At 39.6% G+C, this 24,158-nt stretch overlaps 1 protein-coding gene across 3 annotated transcripts in view; it reads right to left on the reverse strand.

The window, feature by feature from the left end:
- LOC109111126 (ephrin type-A receptor 4-like) overlaps positions 1-20,323 on the reverse strand; it is a 37,735-nt gene extending 17,412 nt beyond the window's left edge. The window contains exons 1-4 of one of the 3 annotated variants that reach the window (XM_042777753.1): positions 20,094-20,323; positions 18,990-19,057; positions 16,252-16,915; positions 114-269 (exon numbers count right to left, since the gene is read on the reverse strand). In XM_042777753.1, coding sequence (XP_042633687.1) covers positions 114-269; positions 16,252-16,915; positions 18,990-19,057; positions 20,094-20,193 — 988 coding nt within the window. In that variant the 5' untranslated portion in view covers positions 20,194-20,323. The remainder of the gene's footprint in view (positions 1-113; positions 270-16,251; positions 16,916-18,989; positions 19,058-20,093) is intronic. The other 2 variants (XM_042777739.1, XM_042777746.1) reach the window with 2 other exon arrangements.
- Between the last annotated feature and the right edge of the window lie 3,835 nt (positions 20,324-24,158).

A 24,158-nucleotide genomic window follows, 5' to 3' on the forward strand; every position in this document is an offset into this window, starting at 1 on the left:
AATATTTCAAAATATTACTGTTTTTACTGCACTTTTTTAATCAAATAAATGCAGCCTTGGTGAGCATAGTTAGTGTGAACCCAGATAAAGTGTGTAGAGTGAAATACACTTACGTGTGCATGGCATAGAGGAAGGGTCTGTCTCAGACCTGAAGAAGCCTTTGTCACAGGCACAGGAAGTGGATCCCTCCCTAATGGAGTAACTGTGCAGGGGACACTTAGAGCAGCTGTCGTCTGTAGCCAGCGCTCTGTAGTAACCAATCTTACAGGCTGTGAAGAGAAAGAAAGTGAGAGAAAACTGAGACGTTAATGATCATGAACTATTTAACATACTGTATGCTGCTACAGTAGCTCATCCCTTTGAGATAGAAGCCTTAGTCTTTCACCTCAAGCTATAATAACGACACTCTGTGTGTGAGTGTTTATGTCATGCCTGTGAAACACACTGTAAGGGAGTGGTGTGGAATGTCTGAATGACAGACAGCAGTGCACGGCTTTATGACACTCTAATGAAGAGAGGAAGTGATACTAGAGGAATGCACAGTCATTAATCCCAACACCCAAGCCAAGCCCTTTCTCTCTCCCTCTCAGTATTTGTTCTCTAGCTCTGTTTACTTTCATTCTCTTTTCAAGTTCGTCCCCTTTCTTGCCCATTTTTGTCCTCCCTCCAACTTTATTCTTTTCTTCCTTTGTTTGTTTGTCTTTCTACTTCCTTCTTTTTTTCTGTTGCTCCTTCTAATATGCCACACACACAAACACACAGCATAATTTCCTATTTACGGTGACAGAGACAAAGGAATGCTTTGAGGTCTTTTATTGACTTTTTTCTCTACAAAGCCATCGATACCCGCACAAGTACAGATAGCATTTGAACATGAATAAAGCCGCTACTTATGACATTTATCTAAGAGTTTATTGATCTGTAGATAGTTTACAGATCTGTTTCCCTAAAAGGTCCTATCAATATAAACGCTCCATGCGGAATATCACAAATTATAATAATGCTCTTAGCGATAATCATACATGCTCTTAGCAAAGCATTATAGGAAAGAAACACAAGGCTTTTATATGACAAATAGGACAAACAAGCTTTCGTGTGTCGAGAGGACAGCCCTTAAAGGGCGGTCACACTTGGCTTTGTGTGCCATTCACTTACATTCATATGAATGCGAACAAATGTGAAGAATATTTGTCTTTCACTGTCTACAAAAGTTTGGGTTTGGTGAACTCTGACCTGCAAGTCTGCAAAGAAAAAAGACGTTAGACCAACAGAGGATCTGAATGTCACAGACTGGCCTCTTGGGTAAAAATCAAACATGGGGGAAACTCTCATTCTGTTGGTTTTGCATCAATAATAGTATGAAAGAAAGGACACTTCAGTTAGGAACACACTCATTGATGTTGTAGAAAAAAAAAGTTTATACTAATTTGTCAATCATTCACATTCCTTTCGATCAAATGCTTTACTGTGAATTTAGGCACCAAATGTACAATATGAAAGATAAATATGATATTTTGCTACACTATGACATTTAACAGTATTTTTTATTATTATTAGTATTAAGCACTAGATGATATAAAAAAAAATAGCAATACAAAAAAATAAATTAAAAAAAACTATCAAATAAAATAAAATAAAATAAAATAAAATAAAATAAAATAAAATAAAATAAAATAAAATAAAATTTCTCATGTGTAAAATCTAGTGTGATTGCCCTTTACACTACTCCTAACCAGTCATGGAGCCACAATGAAAAATATAGTCCAATCCAAAATATAGATCCATATTAAACATGAAATGCATTCTAATTGTCTGTGATACCGTTACTTCACACAGAATTTTCACTTCAAATGAGGACAGAAAAGTACCCTGAATTTCACAAATATAAAGGACAGACAAGATGCAGGAGGTCAAGAACATTGTTGGGGGTAACACATTATAAGATTACTTTTTTCAAATAACTAGTAAAGTAACACATTACTTACTTTTTCAAATAAGTAATGCAAGTTACTTTGTTTTCCCATTTATTCACTGACTGTCTCCGTGTTAAGATAAATTGGGAGTGACGTGCAGAGTCAGAGGCATTTCCTTCTGGCTGAGGCTTATTAATTTTACTGTGACTTTTGGTGTGAAAAGCCCTTTACAGTTGCCAAAAATATAACTTTTTTTATTTTTTTGTTATTAAAAATTCATAAGCAAGCTCGGCTCAGGTGACAAAAAGTAACACAAAAGTAACATAATGCTTTGCTTTCCATAAGAATTAAAGTAATGCAGTTAGTTAATTTTTATGAAATATTGTAATGGATTACTTTTAAAAGTAACTTTTGCCAGCACTGGTCAAGACACAGTACTTCAAATAACTGTCCCTCATCACTCTGTGCCTCATTCTCTCTTAATTTCTCTCTCTGCTGGCCAATTTTTTAATCTCACCCTGGGGCCGCATTAGCGCTCCCCCTCGGGAATCACCACCTTCCACTCTCCTCCATTTCTCCATTTTATTTCTCCCCCCATCACAGTCTGCCCAGGGGCCAATCACTCGCAATCAGCCACAATAGCACACTTGATCAGAGGAGAGAGTTAACGTACATCTTCTGAGAGAAGATTAACACAGTTTTGTCATTTTATAAACAAGACCCATAAAACAACAGTAGGGGGTGAGGGATGGAAAGACAGAAAGAGCTCAGGAGAAGAGATGCAGGCCTGGGTCGCGACCTCCACTGGACGGTGTGCTTTGTTGCCATGTGTTGGAGGGGAATAATGGGTATTAGAGCTGGAGGTTTCATCTGATCAACTTTGGTTCATCTTAACACCAGCTGGAGGACAGAGATAATTGAAGAGGATTCTTGGGAAGCTTAAAACGATGATAGGAAACTGGAGGTGTGTTCAAGAGACCTCGAGTGCAGGAACTTCGGTCTTGTTTATAAGCGAATGCACTCGTTGACTTGTAGCACTTTTCTCAAACACTTAGGATATCTAATACCCTCCACCTGCTTAAGAGCCTGAGTGTTTACTCAGTCCTAGACCCTTATGGAAGACGACCAGCTGTCCCCTCCCTTCCTAAGTCCTCCATCCTAGGTCCCTCGTGAGACCCCTAACAGCTCCTTGTTTTAATTCCACACACAGCTCTCATCCCCCCTACAGATCTGACCTTTCCACTCTCTCCCCATGAAGCCTATGACAACTGGGCTGGACAATAGCAGGACAATCACAGTCTCATTGTCCACTCCGGTGGACGATTGAAGAGATGAGCTTACTGCCTGTGAAATAATAGGGTCGTAATTACCAGCCCATGCCCAAATATTCAGGGTCAGCGCTCTCGTCCTACCGTCCACCATGAGGACAATGTTCATCTCAATGAAGACATCTCAGACTGATCTCTGAATGCTTTCTGTGGGCTTTAGACCTTAAAACAGTCACCTGTTGTCTTGCATAGAAAGACAAAATGCAGGGTGGAGTTGAGGACAAAAGCGGATTGGGGCATTGTGTTGGGAAGCGAATATATTATGGAATTCTACAAGGTATGTGTGACGGTTTATGAGTATTGAATGATGTTCCAGGTGGGACAAAAGGACTTCAGTTAGATGCATGTAATCCGAGGACGTTCGGCTGGACACGTAAAGAGGTCTGATGACACTTGTGTCAACATCTGTGGTTTCTTTTCAGATGATTGTAAGTAAATAAATAGCGGACAAAGAGGTAAAACTGCAGTAAAAATAAATAGAAATGTGAGGAGAAGTGGAAAGAAAAGAACGAAAGAGGGGGACAGGAAAATGAGAGGGAATAGAGCTTCAGCACTGGGTGGTCTTCAGAGTGTGTGTGTCCTCTCGGAAATTCAACACTGACTTAACTCTGCCAGGTTATATTTCTCTCCTCACACACACAAGTGAAGTGAGACTCTTTCCATCTATATCTCTCTCTGTTTCTGCCTGTTTTGTTTTTCTTTTTTCTCGATCACCACCTGACACTGTTATTAATTTATTTTCTGCAAAAAATAAATAAATAAATAAATAAAATAACAATTTGTGAATAAAATTTCAGTATTGTGTTCAAGAGAACAAAATTCACTTCAGAGGAAATTTGAGCAAAACATAAATGAAAATTGGGGAAAAGGGAATCTATTCAGTAAATGTGCTTAGTGGTTTATATGGAGGTCTTAAATATTGGGACTGAGAAATTGATTAGAAATTGAGCATATTGTACAATTTGGCTGCTTCTCTGAAGAATAAGAAAAATAAAGTCTCTTTTGCACACACACACACATACACACACACACATCCACCCACATACACACACAAATATACTCACTTGCCGAAGGCAGTGAAAGTGAAGTCAAGAGCTGTGGGTTGGCTAATGGCTAACATATTTATGACACTTTTATGATGCTGGCTTATCTCTGAAGCCGCTGCTCAGGAGGATCAACAGCAGCTAATCCACCTCTCTCTCTCTCTCTCTCTCTCTCTCTCTCTCTCTCTCTCTCACACAGGGGCGTTGCACAAGATCCCGGGCCCTATGCATAGGCAGTCCTGATAAGCAACCACCCTCCCCACCCATGAAAACATCCATATAAAAAAAAATTTTACCAAGACTTTTCAAGGGCCCTCTCTTCCTTTGGGGCCCTGGTAATCAGTACTGGTTTTACCACCAGTCCGACGCCCCTGCACACACACACACACACACACACACACACACACACACACACACACACACACACACACACACACACACACACACACACACACATATTCTCATTATCTCATAAATTACCAGGTTCATGTCAGAATTTCAGGGACTTTTCATGACATTTATGTAGTTTATAGCCTTTTACACTGCATAAAAATGCTTTTCTTACTTAGATTTGTTGTCTTGTTTCCAGACAGAATATATATAAAAAAAAAAATCTTAAATCAAGAAGGACTTTCTAGGCAAGTAAAAATTGTCGTTTTCAGAAAAAAACAGTAAAGTAAGTGTCAAAATTAAGTGAGTAATTTGCTTGAAACAAGCAAAATAATCTTGTTTTCTGTTTGAAATAAGATTATTTTACTTAAATAAATACACATTCTACAGAATGTATTTTATATATATTCACACTTAAATAAATATTGTATACATATTACTTCCACAAAATCCAAGTTGTCTTTTCAAAGACTGCTTTCACTCTTATCTGATGCTATGCCTGAATGAGCTGCGAAAGAAATACAGTGAAAAACAGAATGGGAAAAAGAAAGATGATTATCATCTCTGCCCTCCAGCATGAACACACCAATTCCCTCATTGATCGGTTCCCGCCTTCTTCTGCTTATTAATTACATCTGCAGTGACTGATATACCTTGATCCACGCGCTGCATGCAAACATTCCTCATCGCCACTGTGTGCTTGTGTGAGATGATGCTGTGATTGATGTGGCTCTAACCCTTGAGAAGCTCGTTTGTCAGCGAGGGGCCAAGCTGTGTCAAAGCTTACTGGCTTTAATCTCCATATATTCGCCTAGGTTTTATTTATCGCTCTTCTGTCTGTCTCTGCTTCTGCGTATGCTTCCCTTGCCCTCTCTCACTCTCTGATCCCAACAAACCTGTCAAAAGTTTCCTCAAACTTTTCTAAAGACAGTCCCAAGGTCTTACTAAAGTAATATGGAGGTACAGCTAGAGGCAACATACACAAAGGACGTGTGTTAACCTTTATGTGTGAGAGCTCTGCTCTGAGGTAAATTATTACGTGGCCATCTGCTGTAAAGAAGTGTGTGTGTGTGTGTGTGTGTGTGTGTGTGTGTGTGTTGCTGTGTTTTATATAGAGAGCTGTGAAAAGCTTTGAAGAAAAGGCAGAAGGGGGCAAAGCAGCATAGACAACAACTCCAGGGTAGGTCTTTCTGAATCACATCAAGATCCCCAGCCAGTGGTTCGGATCTGATAGGCAGGAACTCCACCTACACACACACTCACAGCATTTCAGGAAGTTCTTTATGAAGGGTTGGTTCAGGCAGGTGACAAGAAAACACTCTTTTCTCCTCTCAGTCCACTGTGGGGGAAGGGACAGTGCAGCAGAAGGGATGTGGAGGTGAAGTCTTTCTGAAATGCAGCTCATTGTCTTGTCTACTGTCCTCTGAGGGGAGCGGGCAGCTGAGAGAGGCAGGGGGCCAAACGTCTCACATTCCTAACAATTCCTGCATAGCAAACAAGGAGGAGCTGCCTTGCAATGTGTGTGTATGCGAAGGCAAGTGTCATCTGACTGATGCAAATTCAGTCATTACTCACCATCATGTCGCTAAAAACATGTAGGGTTAGATATCTACAAATGTCATTTAGTAAAAAGAGGTATAGGCCACAATTTAAGCAATTAAATTGTGAATGTGCAATCTGAACTTGCAGGAGGACTAATAACTCGGGTGAAGAGCAACATTTTTCAGTGATTGATCAAACATCCTCAACAGACTAGGAATATAGTGTTATAGCCGTATGGACTACTTTTATATAATTGGTGTTTTTAACACTTCATGGTATTTTGTACCTTGGTGTACAATAACCTGTTACTGGAATACTTAAATAACCTGTTACTGGAATTGCTGTGCCATGGTATTTACATGCAATATTATTTTATATATTATAAAGGAATTTATTACATTATAATTACAGTATTTATAAATTTTCAGTTTTCATCTAATATTAATATTTTACTTTATTTCAGTTTTATTTCAATAAGCTTTTTATAGTTAACAATAACAACACTGTTTGCATTGTACTCCAACCTTTACAAAAAAATACTGTGGGGAAATTATTTTACAGTGATGGCATCAGATGGTAATAGTATGCTACTTTAATAAATACTATGGTAATGAAATGGAATTTACATGACAGTACATGGCAGTAGCATGGTACTTTTCTTTTACAGCATATTTTATACTTCCTTTTATACTTCTACTACTAAAGTAAAAGCTCAAAAACCTCTCACTTTCTCCATCTCTTGGTCTTTTTCATCACTTTCACTTTTTTCTCTGTTTGTGTCTTTTTCCACTACTTACTCGTGGTCATAATTGCCTCGCTTCAGAGGGCGCAGAATCATTGTCTTCTCATTGCAAAGCCAACATTTTTCCTCTCACTGCAAATGCTCTGGCCTGCAATTGCTTTTCTGGCACTCCATAAACCACCCCCTTCAGCCCTGTCTGTCTCTTTCAACACATCTCACAGGCAGGATTACTCTTACAATCATTAGCAAATAGCACTCGCTTCAAGCAGGCTTGGCAATGGGCTCTCTCTGGACCGCTATATTAAATTCTGCAGAAGGGGTCGGAGCAGTGCATTCGGCATGAACCCTGGCTAAGTGGTGGTCTCTTGAAGAGCTGATGTTGCCGAGAACGGGTCGTGTCCCGTCCACTTGTTTTGTTCAGCAGCCAGACCGCAGAGACTGCAAAGGGCTACTCTCAACTGGGCCACAGCCAATAGCGGTGGGACGTGCTTTGACAGCTCATGGTGAAATTCAAACCCAAAGACAAACCCCGTAAGAAATTTATTCTTTAAAATACGAACTACGGTTTAGCCGTGGTGTTCATGTAGAAAATGCAAATGCAAAAGTTTGCAAGGTTTTTTTTCTCTCTACTAAAAATCTAAATTTGGCAGGTTAAAACCTGCAAACGTTCATAATATCCTTATAAAGCTCAATGTCTCTAAGTTATAGCTTTGGTTTTCCAGACAGTGCCAACGCTGAAGTTGGTGAACCTGGACAAATGAAGGGGACGTCTGTACGGTGCTGGATGATGCCAGAAAAGGTTGTGGTCACTAGGTAGAGATATAGTGCGAGAGAGAGAGAATGAGAGGGAAAAAGAGAGATAGAAAAAGGCCCTTATTGATTCTAGGAGCTTTTGACATGCTAATGTTCTCGCTGTCGGCTTCAATCCCCCACCTCCTCTTAGCCAAGGGCCTTCAAAGGGAGGCTGCCACACAAAGACAGGGAGAATGCACTGTGCTGCCCGTTGAATGGACGCTCTTGCTTAGCGTGCAATCTGTGCCTTAAAAAAAACTACCAAGAACGGCTCATGACATGGAGAACATTGCAGTGGAGAAATGGGCAGACTCTTTAAATCTCAAACGGAATGGATAAAATCTAATGTTTTGATTACATGCATCAAATCAGAGCCAAAGAAAGCAGTAACAACTTACAGTGAAAATAAGCAACATTAAGACTATAATTTTTTTCCCCCTCTCAAGTGAGCCAAAATTCAACACTGCGCAAGAATTCCTCAGACATACTGAATGCACATGCAAAGGGTTATGGGTTGTGATTACTGTGAGTGCCTCAGAGCAGAGGTGTGTGTGGACAAGGTGGTGAGCGAGCAGAAAATGTTTCTGGGTTCCCGGATTAATGTCCAGGAGAGGATATTGAAGGGTAAATGTGTCAACACCACGGCAACGATGAGTGAATTACACTTCACAATAGTCTCTTTTTCAAGTTTCTGCTTTGCTTTCAGTCACGTGTGTATGTTTTTGAAGGTTGAGGAGTGCAAATATAAATGAGAAAAATGCATGTGTGGTTAGATTGCGAAAGTCTGTGTGTAAGCACTGGGAGTCTGTTGAGAGTAACATACTCCGCTTATTTAAGTAAGCCACATGTGTTAGAGGAGGCCCACAACATTGTAATCCTGTTAAAGGTCGTTCACACTGCAAGAGGAGTGTGTGCATGCTAATTATAAAATGCATGAGTTTGGTTCCTTACTAGCTGATCAGTTTAAACACTGTAGTTTAATAACTTCTCCTGTAGTGGGTGTTATGTTGCATGCTGAATAAATGGAAAGTCGTTTTATCTGCAAGAAAAAAAAAATACTTCTCAGATTACAGTCTTTACAGTGAACAATAGGAAAAATACACTGTTTTCATCTCGTATCACCTGCTGTGAACATGACAGAACATTAGTATTATTACTGTGCAATGCTGGGGAAGCCATCTGAAACTTTATCTTGCCAAGCTGTAAGTTACTTGTGGTTTAAAAGAGATCAAGCTACCCTTAAAAAGAGAGAGAGAAGAGAGAGAAAAGAAGTCAGCTACACAACAAGCTACTAACAAAAAGAGAAAAATATCCTTAAATATGTAAAATTATATAATATCTTTAAGTAAAAGACTTTATTGTTAAAGTTTAATTATAAAATGTATGTAAAGTAATAATAATAAAATAATTGTTAATTGATGTAAAAAATAATAATCAAAATCCCATTTAGGATGAAATCATTATATACAAATAATCATATGTTAATTCAATTAAAACAGCATTATTTTGCTGAAAAAACTACATTGTTTTGAAAACAACTGAGCAACTGTCAAGTTAAAAATGCAGCTAGCTATTTTGCTACTTTTTCTACTCAAGGACACTGAATTATTCTGTGATTTCACACATAAATTTTAGCGACAAAAACTTCTAAACAACGTGTAGCTACATTTCAATGCTTCTATATAAGGCTCCCATTCCTACGTTTTGAATTTCCTTGGTGAGATTTATGCCCACAGAAGTGCTTCAGCAAACTCTCTTCATCTTCCCCTCCCGCCTTTCCATCTCTTTCTCTCAGTGCTAACAAAGACATAAAGTCAAAACTAATTGTGTTCAGTGACAAACCGAGTGGCTTTTTCCACAGCAGCTGGTCTGAGAGAGACGAATCCACTCTAACGAAAACCCCAGGAATGGAATAAACCCTCAAGTCTAATGGCGAGCATTAGATTCAGCCATGCTTCAACCCCTCCAAATAATTACCAGTATTAATGTGCAATGTGAAGTCGCCGCTCTGACCCCTCTGGGCTAATCACTAGTGTTGCCCTGCATTGTGGAAACAGGTCTGCCGACCCCCAAAATAATCCCATTACTAAGTCTGTCCATTCTCCAGCTCCCGTTCTCGTAGACACGCTCTCAGCTAATTGACATATGTTAAGTGACGTCCTATCTAGAAGTGCAGAGAGAGAGTTTTGCAAAGAGCACTTCAGTCAGGAATCCCTGAGTATGCTGGCAGTATGCATGTTTGTGCAATGGAGAGTGCTTTTGTGCACGTATATAAAAAACATTTCTTTCATTCACGTTTGCATATTTACCTAAGTAAGAAAACACTGAGTCACTTCAGTTCTTGTCATACACAGTGCAGAAAAGGTTTGTTATTTAGTTTAAGTTGCTAGCAAGAAGATTAATTTGTGGCATCAATCATCATGAATCAAACCATTCATATTAGGCCTTCATAAACACTTCATTAGTAGAAAAGAACAACTGCATTCATGGGCTCCATCTGGTGCATTTGTACAGAGAAAATTTTGGCAGCGTCCTAATCAAACCCAAAGACAAAAACGCGCAGCAGCCATGCTGACTATAAAGTTAACTGTGACCCTCTTATAAGCATAAAACTTCAGCTTTAACGATCCTTTCAGAAGAAAATGATGCCTTGGGCCTCCAAGGCTCAGGATGACCTATGACCTTTTCTGGGTTGAAGCCAACTTAAGGGCTTCATGTATGCAGTGAGAAAAGAAAGGAGCGAGGCACTAACTCACAGGGAGGATCGCATAAAGTAGCTGGGTTGGGTACTGTTTGCCGCTGATGGACATCTTGTCAAATGAACACAAACCCTTTGGCATGAAGCATGTGTGGAGAGCAGCATCTAAATGGATGCTGGGTTAATCAGGGAGAATGGGAGGACAGACCCTCAAGCAGTGAGTCAATATGGCTCATCCACTCTAAAAGATATTTACCCTGGCATGCGGACGCTGAGACAGTGCTGTCCACACCACTATACCAGTGACGCTGAAGGAGATCTGTGCTCAGCTCAGCTCTTCTGATCTAAGGGATCCAGACCGCTGGTAATGAATGTGTGCCAGACGGCATAATTAAAATATAATTAAACACCAGAGAGATGAGACTAGTGCTATCAGAATTTCTCAAAAGGGAATGTGGGCTAGTTCGCATTAGCAAAAAAAATGCTTAGCATGTAGTTTCGTCAGACTTTCTTGGGAAATGCTGTGAATTTATCAAGCACTTAACATACTAAAATATATTAAAAAACAGGGTTTTCAAACATTTTGCCTTACAAAGAAGTACACTGATGATCTCATACCATGGTACTTTGATATACCATGCTATTGAACGGTTACCATTTGAACATATAGTAAAAAATAGGGACATTTCTGAGGATAGCCAGATTCCTGGAAAGCACAGAGAATTTACAAGGTAAAACCAGACACAATGGTATTATCATGATCCTTTTTTATAAGTACTTCTTCATTTATTTCATTGCACAGATGCAAACAGTTTGGCTGATTCACATTAGCGTGTGGTCTCAGCAGCCTGTTAATTTATCAATGACACTACAGTATCCAGATTAAGTGAAAATATCCAGAAATGTTTCCTTACAAAAATGTACAATTATGGTATCAAAATACCATTGTATTTTGATGTAAACTATGGTGCTGCAAACACCACTTAAACATACAGCAAGAAGCAGGGACATTACTGAGAACAGCTTCAGGGTTCCTAGAAAACAGCGTCTGGTTACCCTGATTCACCATGGTAATACCATATTTTTCCTCATAATCTGTACATTTCTCACCTCCTCTCAATCCTAAAATAGCATTAGCATGGGTGCAAACAGTTTGGCTAATCTGCATTAGCAAAACAGTCACAACTCCTGAGAAATACTTTGAATTTATCAATGATGTTAAAATACCAAAATTAAGTTGAAAAAAGTTACAGAAATTTTTGTGATGTTACGAAAGGTACAGTGACTGGATCAGAAGGTAATATCACCCTGTTGATATTAAAAACCAGCATATGCTGATTAGGTATGTTTTGAAGCTGGGATGCTGGTTTGAGCTGGTTTATGCTGGTCCTTAGATGGTCCTTAGCTGGTCTTAAGCTGGTCGGACCAGCAAAGGACCAGCATTAACCAGCTCAAACCAGCATGAACCCAGCTTCAAAACATAGCATATGCTGTTTTTTTTTCAACAGGTAGGGTACTTTGAATGCTGTGATAATCAAATACCATTTGAACGAACGGTAAAAAATAACATTTGTCACCTCATCTATGACCTAAACTATATTAGCATGGATGCTAACAGTCCGGTAGGAGGGCGACAGTCACCTCCATCCCTCACCCTTCCCACCAGTTCTGTCCTTCAGGCCGTTTTCCGCCCACGGTGCATCCATCACAACATGACAACTGAAGGGCTGTGAGCTGTCAGGGGAGCTTCCGTATGGGAGCACCGGATGATGATAGACAGGAAGAGGTCAAGGAGAACAACACACACATGAGCAAGCAATTGCACACATACAGACCGTGAGAGAGCAGCACAGATAGACCGGAACATCTGAACTCTGCATGTGAAACGCAAACGTCAGACTCAGCCAATTCAAAAGATTTGGATTTAATCATGCGAATCATATTATCCAAATGATTTCAAACGTATACAGCACGCTGCCATGATCACAGAGTGAAGAGGATGGACCCAACCTTCGCTCCTCCCGCTAAAAGGACGAGCCGCCCATTGTCTTTGAGAGACAAGTTTGCTGGCTTTGCATTTCACGGACGAAATATGCAAATGACGTATTTGTTTCATATCAAAGAGCACCTCTCTCCATCTCTCTCTCTATCTCTCTTTCCCGGGACAGCTGACAGTCCATTCAGTAGACGATGGAGGGGCTCATAGTGGAGAACTAAGGAGGATCGTGACAGGAATCAACATATGTGCTTGCCATCAAAAGCAAAAAGGAAGTGATGAATATTTATAGGTAGGAGCATTTTGGCAGGCAGCGACTATTGTTTAACAAAGAAAACAGCAAAAATGACTCACAGCTGAGGATGATGAGTCTCATACACCTGCTCATAATTATGACAGCAATGAGATACACATGCAAGCTTTTTCTAATTTGGCACAGAAACAACCGCATACAGGTGCTAAGGTGTAAAGTTAACACCGAAAAAAAAAAAAAGCTGTACCTCAACAATAACACATGATAACCAGATCAATACTTCCCCTCAAGTACACCAATTTGCTTAATGTGTGATTAAAGCAAAAATGTACTTTTGCTCGGTAAAGTCTATACAAACCGCGTTCTCTTGAGAGTCTATCTCAGCTTACATACATAAATAACGTCTTGTCAAGCATCGTTTTCCTTCCAGTTACACAAACCGCTGTCTGTTCTGATTCAAAGAGCAGTGTTTCATATTATCACACCTTCCCATCATGCTCTAGTTTTCAAACCCTTTATCCTTTCTAACTACTTAAATATGCATGAGCTGTTTTACATTAGCACCCATTAAAAAAATAATGTGGCAGCACCATGGTTGAATGATGTATCAGATGGCAATTTGATATACATTGTCCCTCTTGAATTGCAAGGTACACCAAAAAACACTATGTTTGTTTGGTCAGTTATCATGGTAATTGCTCCACTACCTATTTTGTACAAGATACTATTATGAGGGTAAAGTTTTTTGCAATAATACAACAGTACTTTTTCGTTAGGGGCTTATTAGTCAATAGAGCGAAAAACTCACTTGAATTGGTTTGATTTTTCTCCATGCAGTCTTGTTGTTTCACTAAACTATTTGTACGTCTATAGTGTAGTGAAACACTGAGAATGGGCTGTCATTCTCCATTGCAGCCTAGCACCTCAGCGGGCTTTTACACGTCTCCAGCTCGCCGGACGCCCACTAACAAACGGAGATTTCCTCTCTGTCCTCACCTCCTACTCAACACAGCAGATGAGCAGTGAGAAAACAACAAACTCTTATAACGATGAAAAGACACCAAATCCTCTGGCCAAGTCTCCGCTCCATTCACCAACTGAACGGCGGCTGTTTTGTGACCTTCTCTCACTCTTCTGTTCTTGAACCTGTCCATCTAGGCTGCAGCTGTCAAAATTTTGACGTCTTAATAAATCTCGGCCATGACCCCCGTCTCTCGGGGAGGAGAGTGGGATAAAGCCAAGGGTCACCCCTGACCCTGTCTAGTGTTCCTCCCCTTTCTCCCCCATCCCCGATCACGGCGTCCCAACAATTGGGGATGAGGCTCCCATTGAGGCCTTCTGGGGTATGGGGGCTTGTTACCCTTATCTTCAATGGGCTTTTTCACAAGGTCCTCGGGACGCCCCATTGAGAAAGTTCTCGCCCTCTTCTACACCCTCACATTGAAGGTGAAACTCTGCATCCTTCCCCTGGCCTGGGCTGCACACACGGACTTATTAAACTGACAGTGACTCCCATCTGCATGCTGGGAGAGAAAGCCACCTTTTGAACCCGCCTCAATGAGGAAACAACTGCCTGTTGCCTTTCTGAAGACAGCATGTGATGGCTTAATCAGCCATTGATGACAGGCTCAAGCTGAAATAAGACAGACATGAAGATGGTCTAAGGATACATAAAGGAGTCTAGCAAATTTATGAAAACTGGAATTTGGCTACTAAATATTATGTGAATTTTTATTTGTTTTTTATTGGTCACTTTTCCCATTGACCAGTATCAAAAATTAATTTGTTTGGAAACTTTTACATTTTTAAAAACAAATAAGGATTCTTTGGATTTTTTTCTGCTGTTCAGTAGGAGTGATTTATACAGTACTTGCCCTGTCAACATATTTTTTAGCAATGCATTTTTATATTTTCTAGATTGTTTTTTTTTTTCCTTTTTTTAATTAATTTTAAATTGTATATGCAAGACATTAACATGGACATGCAAGATCAATAAATGTAAAATTGTCAATGCAGCACTGGCCTGAAAGAACAATGAGTGATGGTTTTGTGAACTAACATGAAACCTGATCCTTATAGTTCAGTCCTGTGCAGACAAGTACCCAGAAATTAAACAAATTATCCTCTACATATATCAGCTTTTGGGACTTGAAGGGTTTTTTTAATTGATGTGTGAGATGGGAAATGAAACCTGAAAACTTTTGCCTATGCCAAACAACAGAAATATTAAAAACACCCTCTTCCAAATATCTCAGAGTAATGAAATCATCATTGCAAGCCCTGAAGTGATTTAAGTAAAATGTTCCACCAAATGTCTGTGTGGAAACGCCGTTCTGCTCTCAGTAAATTACAGCCTCTTTCCTTCATTTAAACATATCTGAAAGTCAAAAGAGAGCAGAGGGAGAGAGAAGGAAAGCTAAGAAGTGAGTGGGGAACCCGGCCGCTGCCAGTGAGCTCTGCTAATAAAAGAGTGCATGAGAAAAATGGCCAGATCTCTAAGAATGGCCTTTCCCAGTGTACCCCATTCAGCCACCCACACAAGCACATCCACTGAGAGAGATCGCCCACGGTGAATGCTGACTACCCCCCTTGAGCCCGCAGGAACCCTAAATTACAGCCCGTATTTGTCATGCAATTAGCCCGCTGAGATAGCGCTCATAAATAAAGGCAGTTAGACTGGCCAGTCGGCCGTTTATCACCCTGTTCAAGCGATGACCCTCTTCTGGACCAGACAGAAAAGAAAGAAAGGGCGTGCTCAAACTGTCTGCATGTCCTCTGGTTCTTCCTTTTTGCCTGCACTGACCTCAGCATTACCCCAAACACTATATCACAGCTTTTTCCATGCCGTATGGCCTGACTATGGACACTAGGAATCAAAGCCAGCATGGAAAAAGAGAAATGGCCCTCTGGTGACAGAAGCAATCTATCTGATCCTCTCCTTTTCTTCTTTTATCTCTCCTGCTCTTTCAGTGTTTTGCCAATCATGTCTATTCCCTTAAATGTGAACTGAAAACCATTGCACATGCTCTTGAGAGATAGCAAAGGAGAATGAGAGCGAAAAGGGTACGAGAGCCTTGGCCCATGATCTAATTAAGCGGATTCTGCTCATAAACCACACGGCTGTTGCTCCAACAAAATAATTAGCGCCAACGTTTCTCATGCACAAATCCACAGGGAGGTGTTTTGATATCAAACAGGGCGATTCATAATCATAATCAGACCTCTCGAATAGCAATACTAGCTTAATCCACAGTGATCTGCCGTGTACCCAGCTGTCTACATTTGAAAAAACTCTCACATCCCTGAGGGGGGGGGGGGGAGTGTATCCGGGTCAGCTAATGGTCTCATGTTAAATTATAGAATATAGCACTGCTGATTTTTTTTTTTTTATATATATATATATATATATATATATATATATTTTTTTTTTTTTTTTTTTTTTTTTTTTTTTTTTTACTTTCCATGTGGGAGGTGCATAAATCTCGACTCATAAAAGAACCTGGTGAAATGCCCTGTTGGCAAAAATGGAGCAAGGGCGTTATCTGAGCTCTTACCTTGGCATGTTCCTCCGTGTTCCTCATAGCCAGGGTTACACAAACAGTTTCCAATAGGCACCAGCCATTCTCCATCTGCTCCGCAGTACATTTTAGGGACCTCACGTTCCTCTGAATTGTCCACACAGGATCCGCGTACCTCCACTAGCGATGAGGTGTCTGCCCCGGTGGTGGTGTCTGGAAACTGGGCCAGGTTGCGTACAGTTAGGGGGCATTTCTTATAGAAGATCCGTACAGATACCAGAGCGATGCAGGCACCGACATCCTGGAACGCTAAGTAGAAGCCCTTCCGTGTCAAAATTCCCACATCACGAACTTCCGTGTTCAGCTTCATGATACGGTCTCCTATGTCCACCTGCGTGAAGCTCTCGTCGGCCGCGATGGTGTCAATTTTGGTAAACTGGTTCTCTCGAATGTACCGCTCTTTGTCATTGTTGGACTCGTAGTAGTAGAGGTTAAAGGTCTCCTTACAGGTTCCCATGACTCCTGGCAAGCTGTTGCAGTCACGCAGAGTGAATTTTATCTCGATGTAGATGCGCTGAGCTCCACCACGGGGGATCCAGTCCGTTCGGAGCCAGTTGTTCTGGTTGGGTTCCATTACGTTGCATACCTGGTACGTCCTGATTGGCGTATTCTTCTCATCCATGATGCTCACTTCTTCCCACTGTGAGAGAGATGGAGGGAAAGACAGAGAGGTAAGTAGGCCTATAGAAATTCTACTGGGGAGACTTTTGTTAAAGCAGGTGCACACAATTCCAGTCCTGATGCTGGAGATGTTCCACAGACTAACAGCTGCAATGATGCAATGATTTCATTGATTACAATATGATAATGAGAATTGAATCACACATCTGCCAGATTCTGTGCACTTATGTGTATGTGCTGCTCCAAAAATGAAAGAGACAGTTCACCCCTAAAAATTAATTTTTGTGTTCCAGCAGAAGAAAAAAGACATACAGGTTTAAAAAGGACAAAATTATGACAGAATTTTCATTTTAGGGTGAACAATACCTTTTGGACAAGCAGTTTTAATAGTCAGTCTTTACACTGTTTTTGCAAACTAACAAACTCTTTGGCCGTTAAATAATCATCATAATTGGTATAATATGATTCATCAAAGCATTGTTAAGATCCATTTCTGCACACCAGAATAGCAAGTAATGTTTAAGCCTTCTAAATGTTTACAACATTTACAAGAACACCCTGACTTCCCGGTCACCATTAATCCCATATTAGGCCATTGTAATTCTATGGGGGCTAGAGTTTGATGCTTCCTTCTCGTGAGAGTTTCAAATGAGATGTTCACAGTGAAGTAGAAATTTAAAAGGCCTGTCACAATCTATGACGCTGTCTTTTCTTCTCACTATTTCACTCTTTGTAAGTCGTAAGTGTAGAAATCCCAGCTGTCACACCGATAAAGCTGTACATTTGGCCCATTTTCGTGAGGGAGGGGGCTCTGTCGGGACCCTGTCAATCAAATGGGCCGTTGAGATAAAGCAGCAGAGGGTTGGGGAGCACATTTCTTCAAATGCCAAGTTCACCATTAAACCTGAAACCAACAAAAGTGGTACGTAGAGAACAATGTTTTGGTCCCATGACCTTCATCAGGCATACAAAAATATATCATATGTATCATTGTAGTGATTGGTCATTTGTTGTTTTTAAATGAGGTTGTATACCTACAACAATTTTTTAACAATTTTTGTATACCTGATGAAGTCATGGGACTGAAATGTTGTAAATATATATGTGCAAGTATCGATAGTGTGCGAGACTGTTGAGGTTTTTTTTTTTTTTTTTTTCTGGCCTTGGTTTGGTATGTTTTCCTATACACCTATCTATTACCTTCAGTTGTGCGAGGTTAATTGTTAACAGACAAATATTTTTAATAATGTTGGTTACAACATCCATTTTTTTCACCTAATACATAATAAAACTAATCACAATAGCATTAACAATAATAGTGACTAAATACAAGGTGCTTGTGCTACTTTAACACATTTAATTGCTATAATTGCATAATAATTATAATCAAGTATGAATATCAGTGTCAAGTGTGGCCAAAAATGCAAACAAAACTTTTTATATAAATCACATAATGTGTGTATAATTAACTTAAGGTAAATAGCACTGGAAAAAGATATATTGCCTATATATATAAAATTCTTAGCACTTTAACACTTAAATTCTTAAACATTAGCACATAGCCTTTTTTCATCAGCCTATTTTTACTCATTTTAGTAAGCCAAAAAGGAACATTATAATTACGAAGCATAAAACCTCTAAATGAATTATCCTGAGCATCAGCCCTTAAACTCAACTAGTTTCTCAGTCTGTATGAAACATCAAATTATAAGAACAAAGCCATTTAATCTGTCAGGGTTTATAATTATGGATGTTTGTATAGGTCTCATTAGTTGTCTGTGCTTCATCTATGCACTAATAAAAAAAATAATTACATAATACTTTATGACTCCTAAAAAACTTTCCTCCTTTTTTTTTTTTTTTTTTTAGTGGGGCTTTGGCACAACATGAGGCCTTGGTTAAATCCTGTACCTTCTTATATACAGTGTGAAGCAGCAATTCTGCTGTGCTCAAAAAAGGATCTTTCATTTCTTTAGTCTGCTTTTTCATGTGCAAATATACTTTTCAAGACAATAAACACCTTCAAGAATTTCCGATAGAGATTTTTCCACACAAATACAAACGTAAAAGCAGCATTGTCTCTGTAGACTCACCCCTCCTTCTGTCGGACTCGCAACCCATTTCAGTTCTCCTTGCACAGTTCTCGAGTCCAGCAGCGTCACTGCCGAAAGACAAAATGCCGTGAGTTAATGAAGATGGATCATAAATCTCCTTATGACTAGCTCAAACTAACTCTTAAGTCACAACTTGTTTCTGTTGCTACGCTTTTGTTCCCAATTGCACAAAGTTATTACAGTCATTTCCTTTGTGTAAACTGATTTATCCTAATAAGGAAAATATTCAAAAGGGTTAATTAAAAAATTTGATTTAAAAACTATGGTGGCTATTGTCCATGTAAAATTATGTCCTCTGAGGGTGGAAAATAATCAGTGGAATGAATGTGCAAAGAATATATAAAAGGCTTATGTTCACATTTTATTTTTATTATTATTTTTAAGGGTTTCAGAATTTAAGATGAGCAGACACAATAAATGTGTGTGTGTGTGTGTGTGTGTGTGTATGTGTATATATATATATATATATATATATATATATATATATATATATATATATATATATATATATATATGAAATTTTAGAAATTTAAAAATGTGCAGTGTAATGCGACATTTACGATAATTTTATTGAGACTACAAGTCATTATACTGCAGTGGTTGTATCGGTCTTGTGCGCTTCTCTGAATTTCGTGCATTTCGCTAGTGAAAAGACTCCAAGGAAATAAGTCGTGAACTACTTATATTTTCCTTTCTGGCCATCCATGCACATTTCATGAAATATGAATGAATGAATGAATGAATAAATAAATGTGCAAAAAATACGTTCCAATAAAATTAAAAATCGGTTGAACCAGAGTATTTATTCCCAATAGGGTCCGAGTTTAACTTGGTTTGATGAAAAAACGCTCAGTCTTCCATTCGATCTGCGGATTTGGGAACAACAGACACTTGGAGATCCCCAAAGGGACTTTCGGAGAAAATTATATAATTCCTTTTCGCTGACGGGATAAAGTCTCAAAAAAAAAAAAAAAAAAAATCAGTTGGAAGTCATACACTGTGCCACTCTATACCATCCCATGTCGTAACCCAAACAACAACAAAAAATAACTCTTGGAGAGATTTTCCCTGGTAAATCCTTACCTTCATTAGGAGGGTAGACCCGTGCGGTTAATACGAAAGTCGGTATCCATATTATAAGCGCAAAAGTCGCTGTGAACACAAGTGCAGCCATTGGTGTCATTTCGTGTGCGTCTCCTTCGCTCCGCGCACGGACCGAAGTTGCGTCTGTCCCGGTGGAATTTGCGTTTGAGAGTGATGTACAGAGCGCAGCTGAACACCGCCGAGGGGCGGATCTTTACTGCCTGACGTGCCTGTCACAGCGAGACACCAAAAGTCAACAGTCTGTCCATTCGGGGAAATAGCCAACCTTTATTTTTTATTTTTTTCTCAGGTATATGGTAAAGGAAGAATTTTTTAAGTATAAAAAAGTCTGTCTTCTTTCAGTCTTTTGCCTATCATAAAAACCCACGCTTTTGCGTGTGTGAAAGAGCTAAAAACAAAAAAGAGAGGGCGGCTGTTGTTAAAATGCTAATTTTACATACAGAACATGGTCCATGATATATTGGAAATACCCTGATCATAATTATTATAGCTGTATACGTCATACATAAGTCTGTATGGAGAGTCCAAGTCATTAAAGTTAAGAGAAACAGCCATATAGTGGGAAGACCAAGTGCGCCGTCTAGTGTTTGCAAATTATCTCCTATCCACAACACTCGAGCAAAAGGCAAGTTTCTAAACTTGCTAGGTCGTGTATAAATAAGCCTACTTCTGTTATTCAGGGGAGTACTCCAGTAATTATTATTCAAACATTAACAATCATAAAATATAAGAGAATGGGGAAAAACGTAAATCTGACCACTTTCAGTTTGCATCCTGATTTAAACTGCAGTGCTTTAAGCCTTGAATTTCAGTAGAGATAAAAGTATTTTTTATTTTTTTTTAATCGGATCTTTCAAACAGTTAATTTCAATAGGGTTTTAAAAACGAATCAGCAGTTATGTCTCGGCACAATTGCGCCATTGATATCCTGGCGTGGCACATTACATAAGTTCAAATAAACATATTGCCTAGAGAGAACCTCTTGGGCCGATTGACTTCTGAATTGTTCAGACCGGTTTTCTGAACCGGATCGCTCAACCTTAAAAGAATGATTCATTCGCGAATCAGGCGTCGCTATTCAGCATGTGCTGCTGCATATACTAAAAGTTATTAAATGTTAGGGTGAGACCCTTTATGCCTTTATCAACTGGACGCCTACACTTCATGACCTCTCCTGCGCCTGTCAATCAATCTTTTCACGACGCCCACAACCAGGTTGCGCACCAAACGCGTCTTTTCCATCGTTGAATTCCATCAATAGCAGCAGATGCGCCGATTTCGCTTCACGCTTTCCACTGACTTACTGCATGCGCCCACCTGATGAGCCAATCCACACCCTGTAATGGGGAACGGGGTTCACTGTGTGCTGACAACTTTGACAACAGGGTGCTTGCATACGGATGGGCTGCAAGGGAGATTAACTGACTTGAGTTATTGGGTGCCGCCCTCGAAGCTGATGGATCTGTACAAGGCATGTTTATACTTGAATATTAACAGTTGTAGCAGCACTTTATTGTTGTGTCACAAAAGATAAGTGTTGATGGCTGGGATAAAGCTAGATATAGCGTTTTGCTTAAATAAAAAATAACCCTTGCATGATATATCCACAATGACCACAATGACAAAAAAATAATAAAAAATAAAATATATATATATATATATATATATATATATATATATATATATATATATATATATATATATATATATTATATACAGGCACATTTTGGCATCACATGACTTTCTGAAAGCATTAAAGACAAATTCCATTTATTTTTCTCATTTTACCTAACAGTTCGGTTTGATACTTATATATACTTATATTAATTATATAGCTTAACATTAACCTGAAAACCTCAATTTGGGCTACATTTACAGCCCACTTAACCATTCTGGTGTAGTTTTTATTTAACAATTTGTTCAGTTTATACTTTATATTTATTTAATATATTTATTGTATGAATCATATTATTGTATGAATTGGGAATTGATTGCTTTTTAGTCTCTGATAGAAGGTGTGAGCTTACTAAATGTTTCTAAAACAAAATTTACAGGTTAATGATCAATGTTTTCTGAAGGAACCTTACTTAACATTTGTTGAGAAAAAAAAGTAAACTTTTCAGTCTCACACCGCATTGTTTTACCCTTATCATAGAAAGTGCCAGATGGTAAAAAATGCAGTTGTAGTCAAGTTGTTGGTGTAAAGTTGGTCTCAGTGGATTGGATGAAGACTTGAAACATGTTCTGCTGCCTTCTCAGACTTTAACATTCAAGATCCGTCTGACCACATCTAGCGTTTCCTGTTCATGTATAGGCCAGAGAAGCTAAGTTTTTGTTCTTTTCCATATACATTTGGGGCCTCTTTGGGATCTCTCGTTTTTAATAGCATTAGGCTGAGGAGCAGGTGACGTCCGGGACTTTGTCTCTAGGGCCACGATCGAAACGCTTTGTGGCAACGCCGTTGCTCCGCCGAAACCATCTCGGCCAGCATAATGAAGTCAAGAGGAGCATCTGGCGTTCAGAGATGGGCGCCCAACATCGATTGTCACTCAGTTTGACGAAGAGAAAGGCGTTTTATTTTCTCGATCTGCACGAAAGACTGCGCAATCATAAAGGTGCAATTAGCTGAGAAGGAGGCGGTTCACTCTTAGCGGTCTCAGCCAATCACTTCTGCTCATATCGGTGTAGGCCTATTGATCGTGTTATGGTCGGTGGGCGGAGAGTCACCACAGGCAGGGGTGTGTTTGTGCGAGGCTTTGCTCTGGGCCGTTGTGTTTGGTCATTTGTGTCACAGTTTTTTTGATTGATTACCGTCAGATCATTTTCCATTCTCTTTCTGGATTCTCGGGTCTCCTGACTGAATTCCCTGAACGGCGCCCCCACATTTGGTTTTGTTCTCCGAGCCCCAGATGGCATCTGCCCACACATCTGTATTGTGCGACGCTAACACAGACCTCCAGACAGAGTGCACCCGGGACCCCCAAGGGACACTGTGCGGTCTGTAATTGCCAACTTCGAGCAAGACAACACGCTTCTATTTTCTGTACGCCCCTTGTTCTGGCCTCTTCCAAACAACGTACACTCATATCCGATGGAACTCCGCTCTAATGCGTACATCCTGTGCACATGCAAACATTGAATGTGTGATGGATTGGTTAAAATGTAGTAGAGGGAATGAATGCAGGTAGGCCAAATTAAAAGGACAGGCTCAGCAGTCTGAAGAAGCGTGTGGGTGTTTGTGATTGAGAAACAAAAGAACTGAAGGAGAGCTTTGGGCTGTTCAGTTTTTTTCTGTATTCCGTTAGCCTTAAAATACAGTACAGGAGGTTATTTCACCCTCAGCTCGATTGAGATGTGACCGAGTCCAATAAAATAGGAGATTGATTGGTTTTCCATTTTCAATAAAGTTGTACGCTTACTAGATGTTTCTATAGCTTTTCAGAGGAACCAAATGAGGAGAGAAGTTTCTTTGTTAGAACGTGCCTGTCTTTCAGTAAATCCAAAAAGACCTTGCTGAGGTTTTTGCATAAAATCCTCTCTCTCCTTCTGATAAAGATTAGGAATGACTCATGGTCTCCCTTTCTCTGTCTCTATACATGATTTTCCCAAAGACCTTTTTGTTGGAGATAGAGTCCTGTTCCCCCTCGAATGGTGAATGGATTCCAGACTCTGCAAATCAAACACAAAGCTATCAGCCCTGCTCTGTGTTCTCAACCGCTCATCCCCGGGTAGAGGAGAAATCAATGGATAGCATAAGAGCTCCTAATCATCGGCAGCAGAGAGTCCCTGATGTTTTCCCAAATACAGCATCAGATACCCAACAATCAATCTATCAGACACTCGAATGGAGTTTGGACAGTTTTTATGTAAATGTTACTTGCACAGTAAATGACATGAAGAGTCTCTGCTATTTGATGAATTTGTTAAGAAGAGCATGCCCCCCCCCATACAATGGAGATCAGTTTGGTTACCAACATTATTTAAAATATCTTCTTTTGTGCTCAACAGAAGAAAGAAACTTAAACAGGTTTGGATCAACTTGAG

This window comes from Cyprinus carpio, chromosome A2, assembly GCF_018340385.1.
Source record: "Cyprinus carpio isolate SPL01 chromosome A2, ASM1834038v1, whole genome shotgun sequence".
In the NCBI taxonomy this organism is placed as follows: Eukaryota; Metazoa; Chordata; class Actinopteri; order Cypriniformes; family Cyprinidae; genus Cyprinus; species Cyprinus carpio.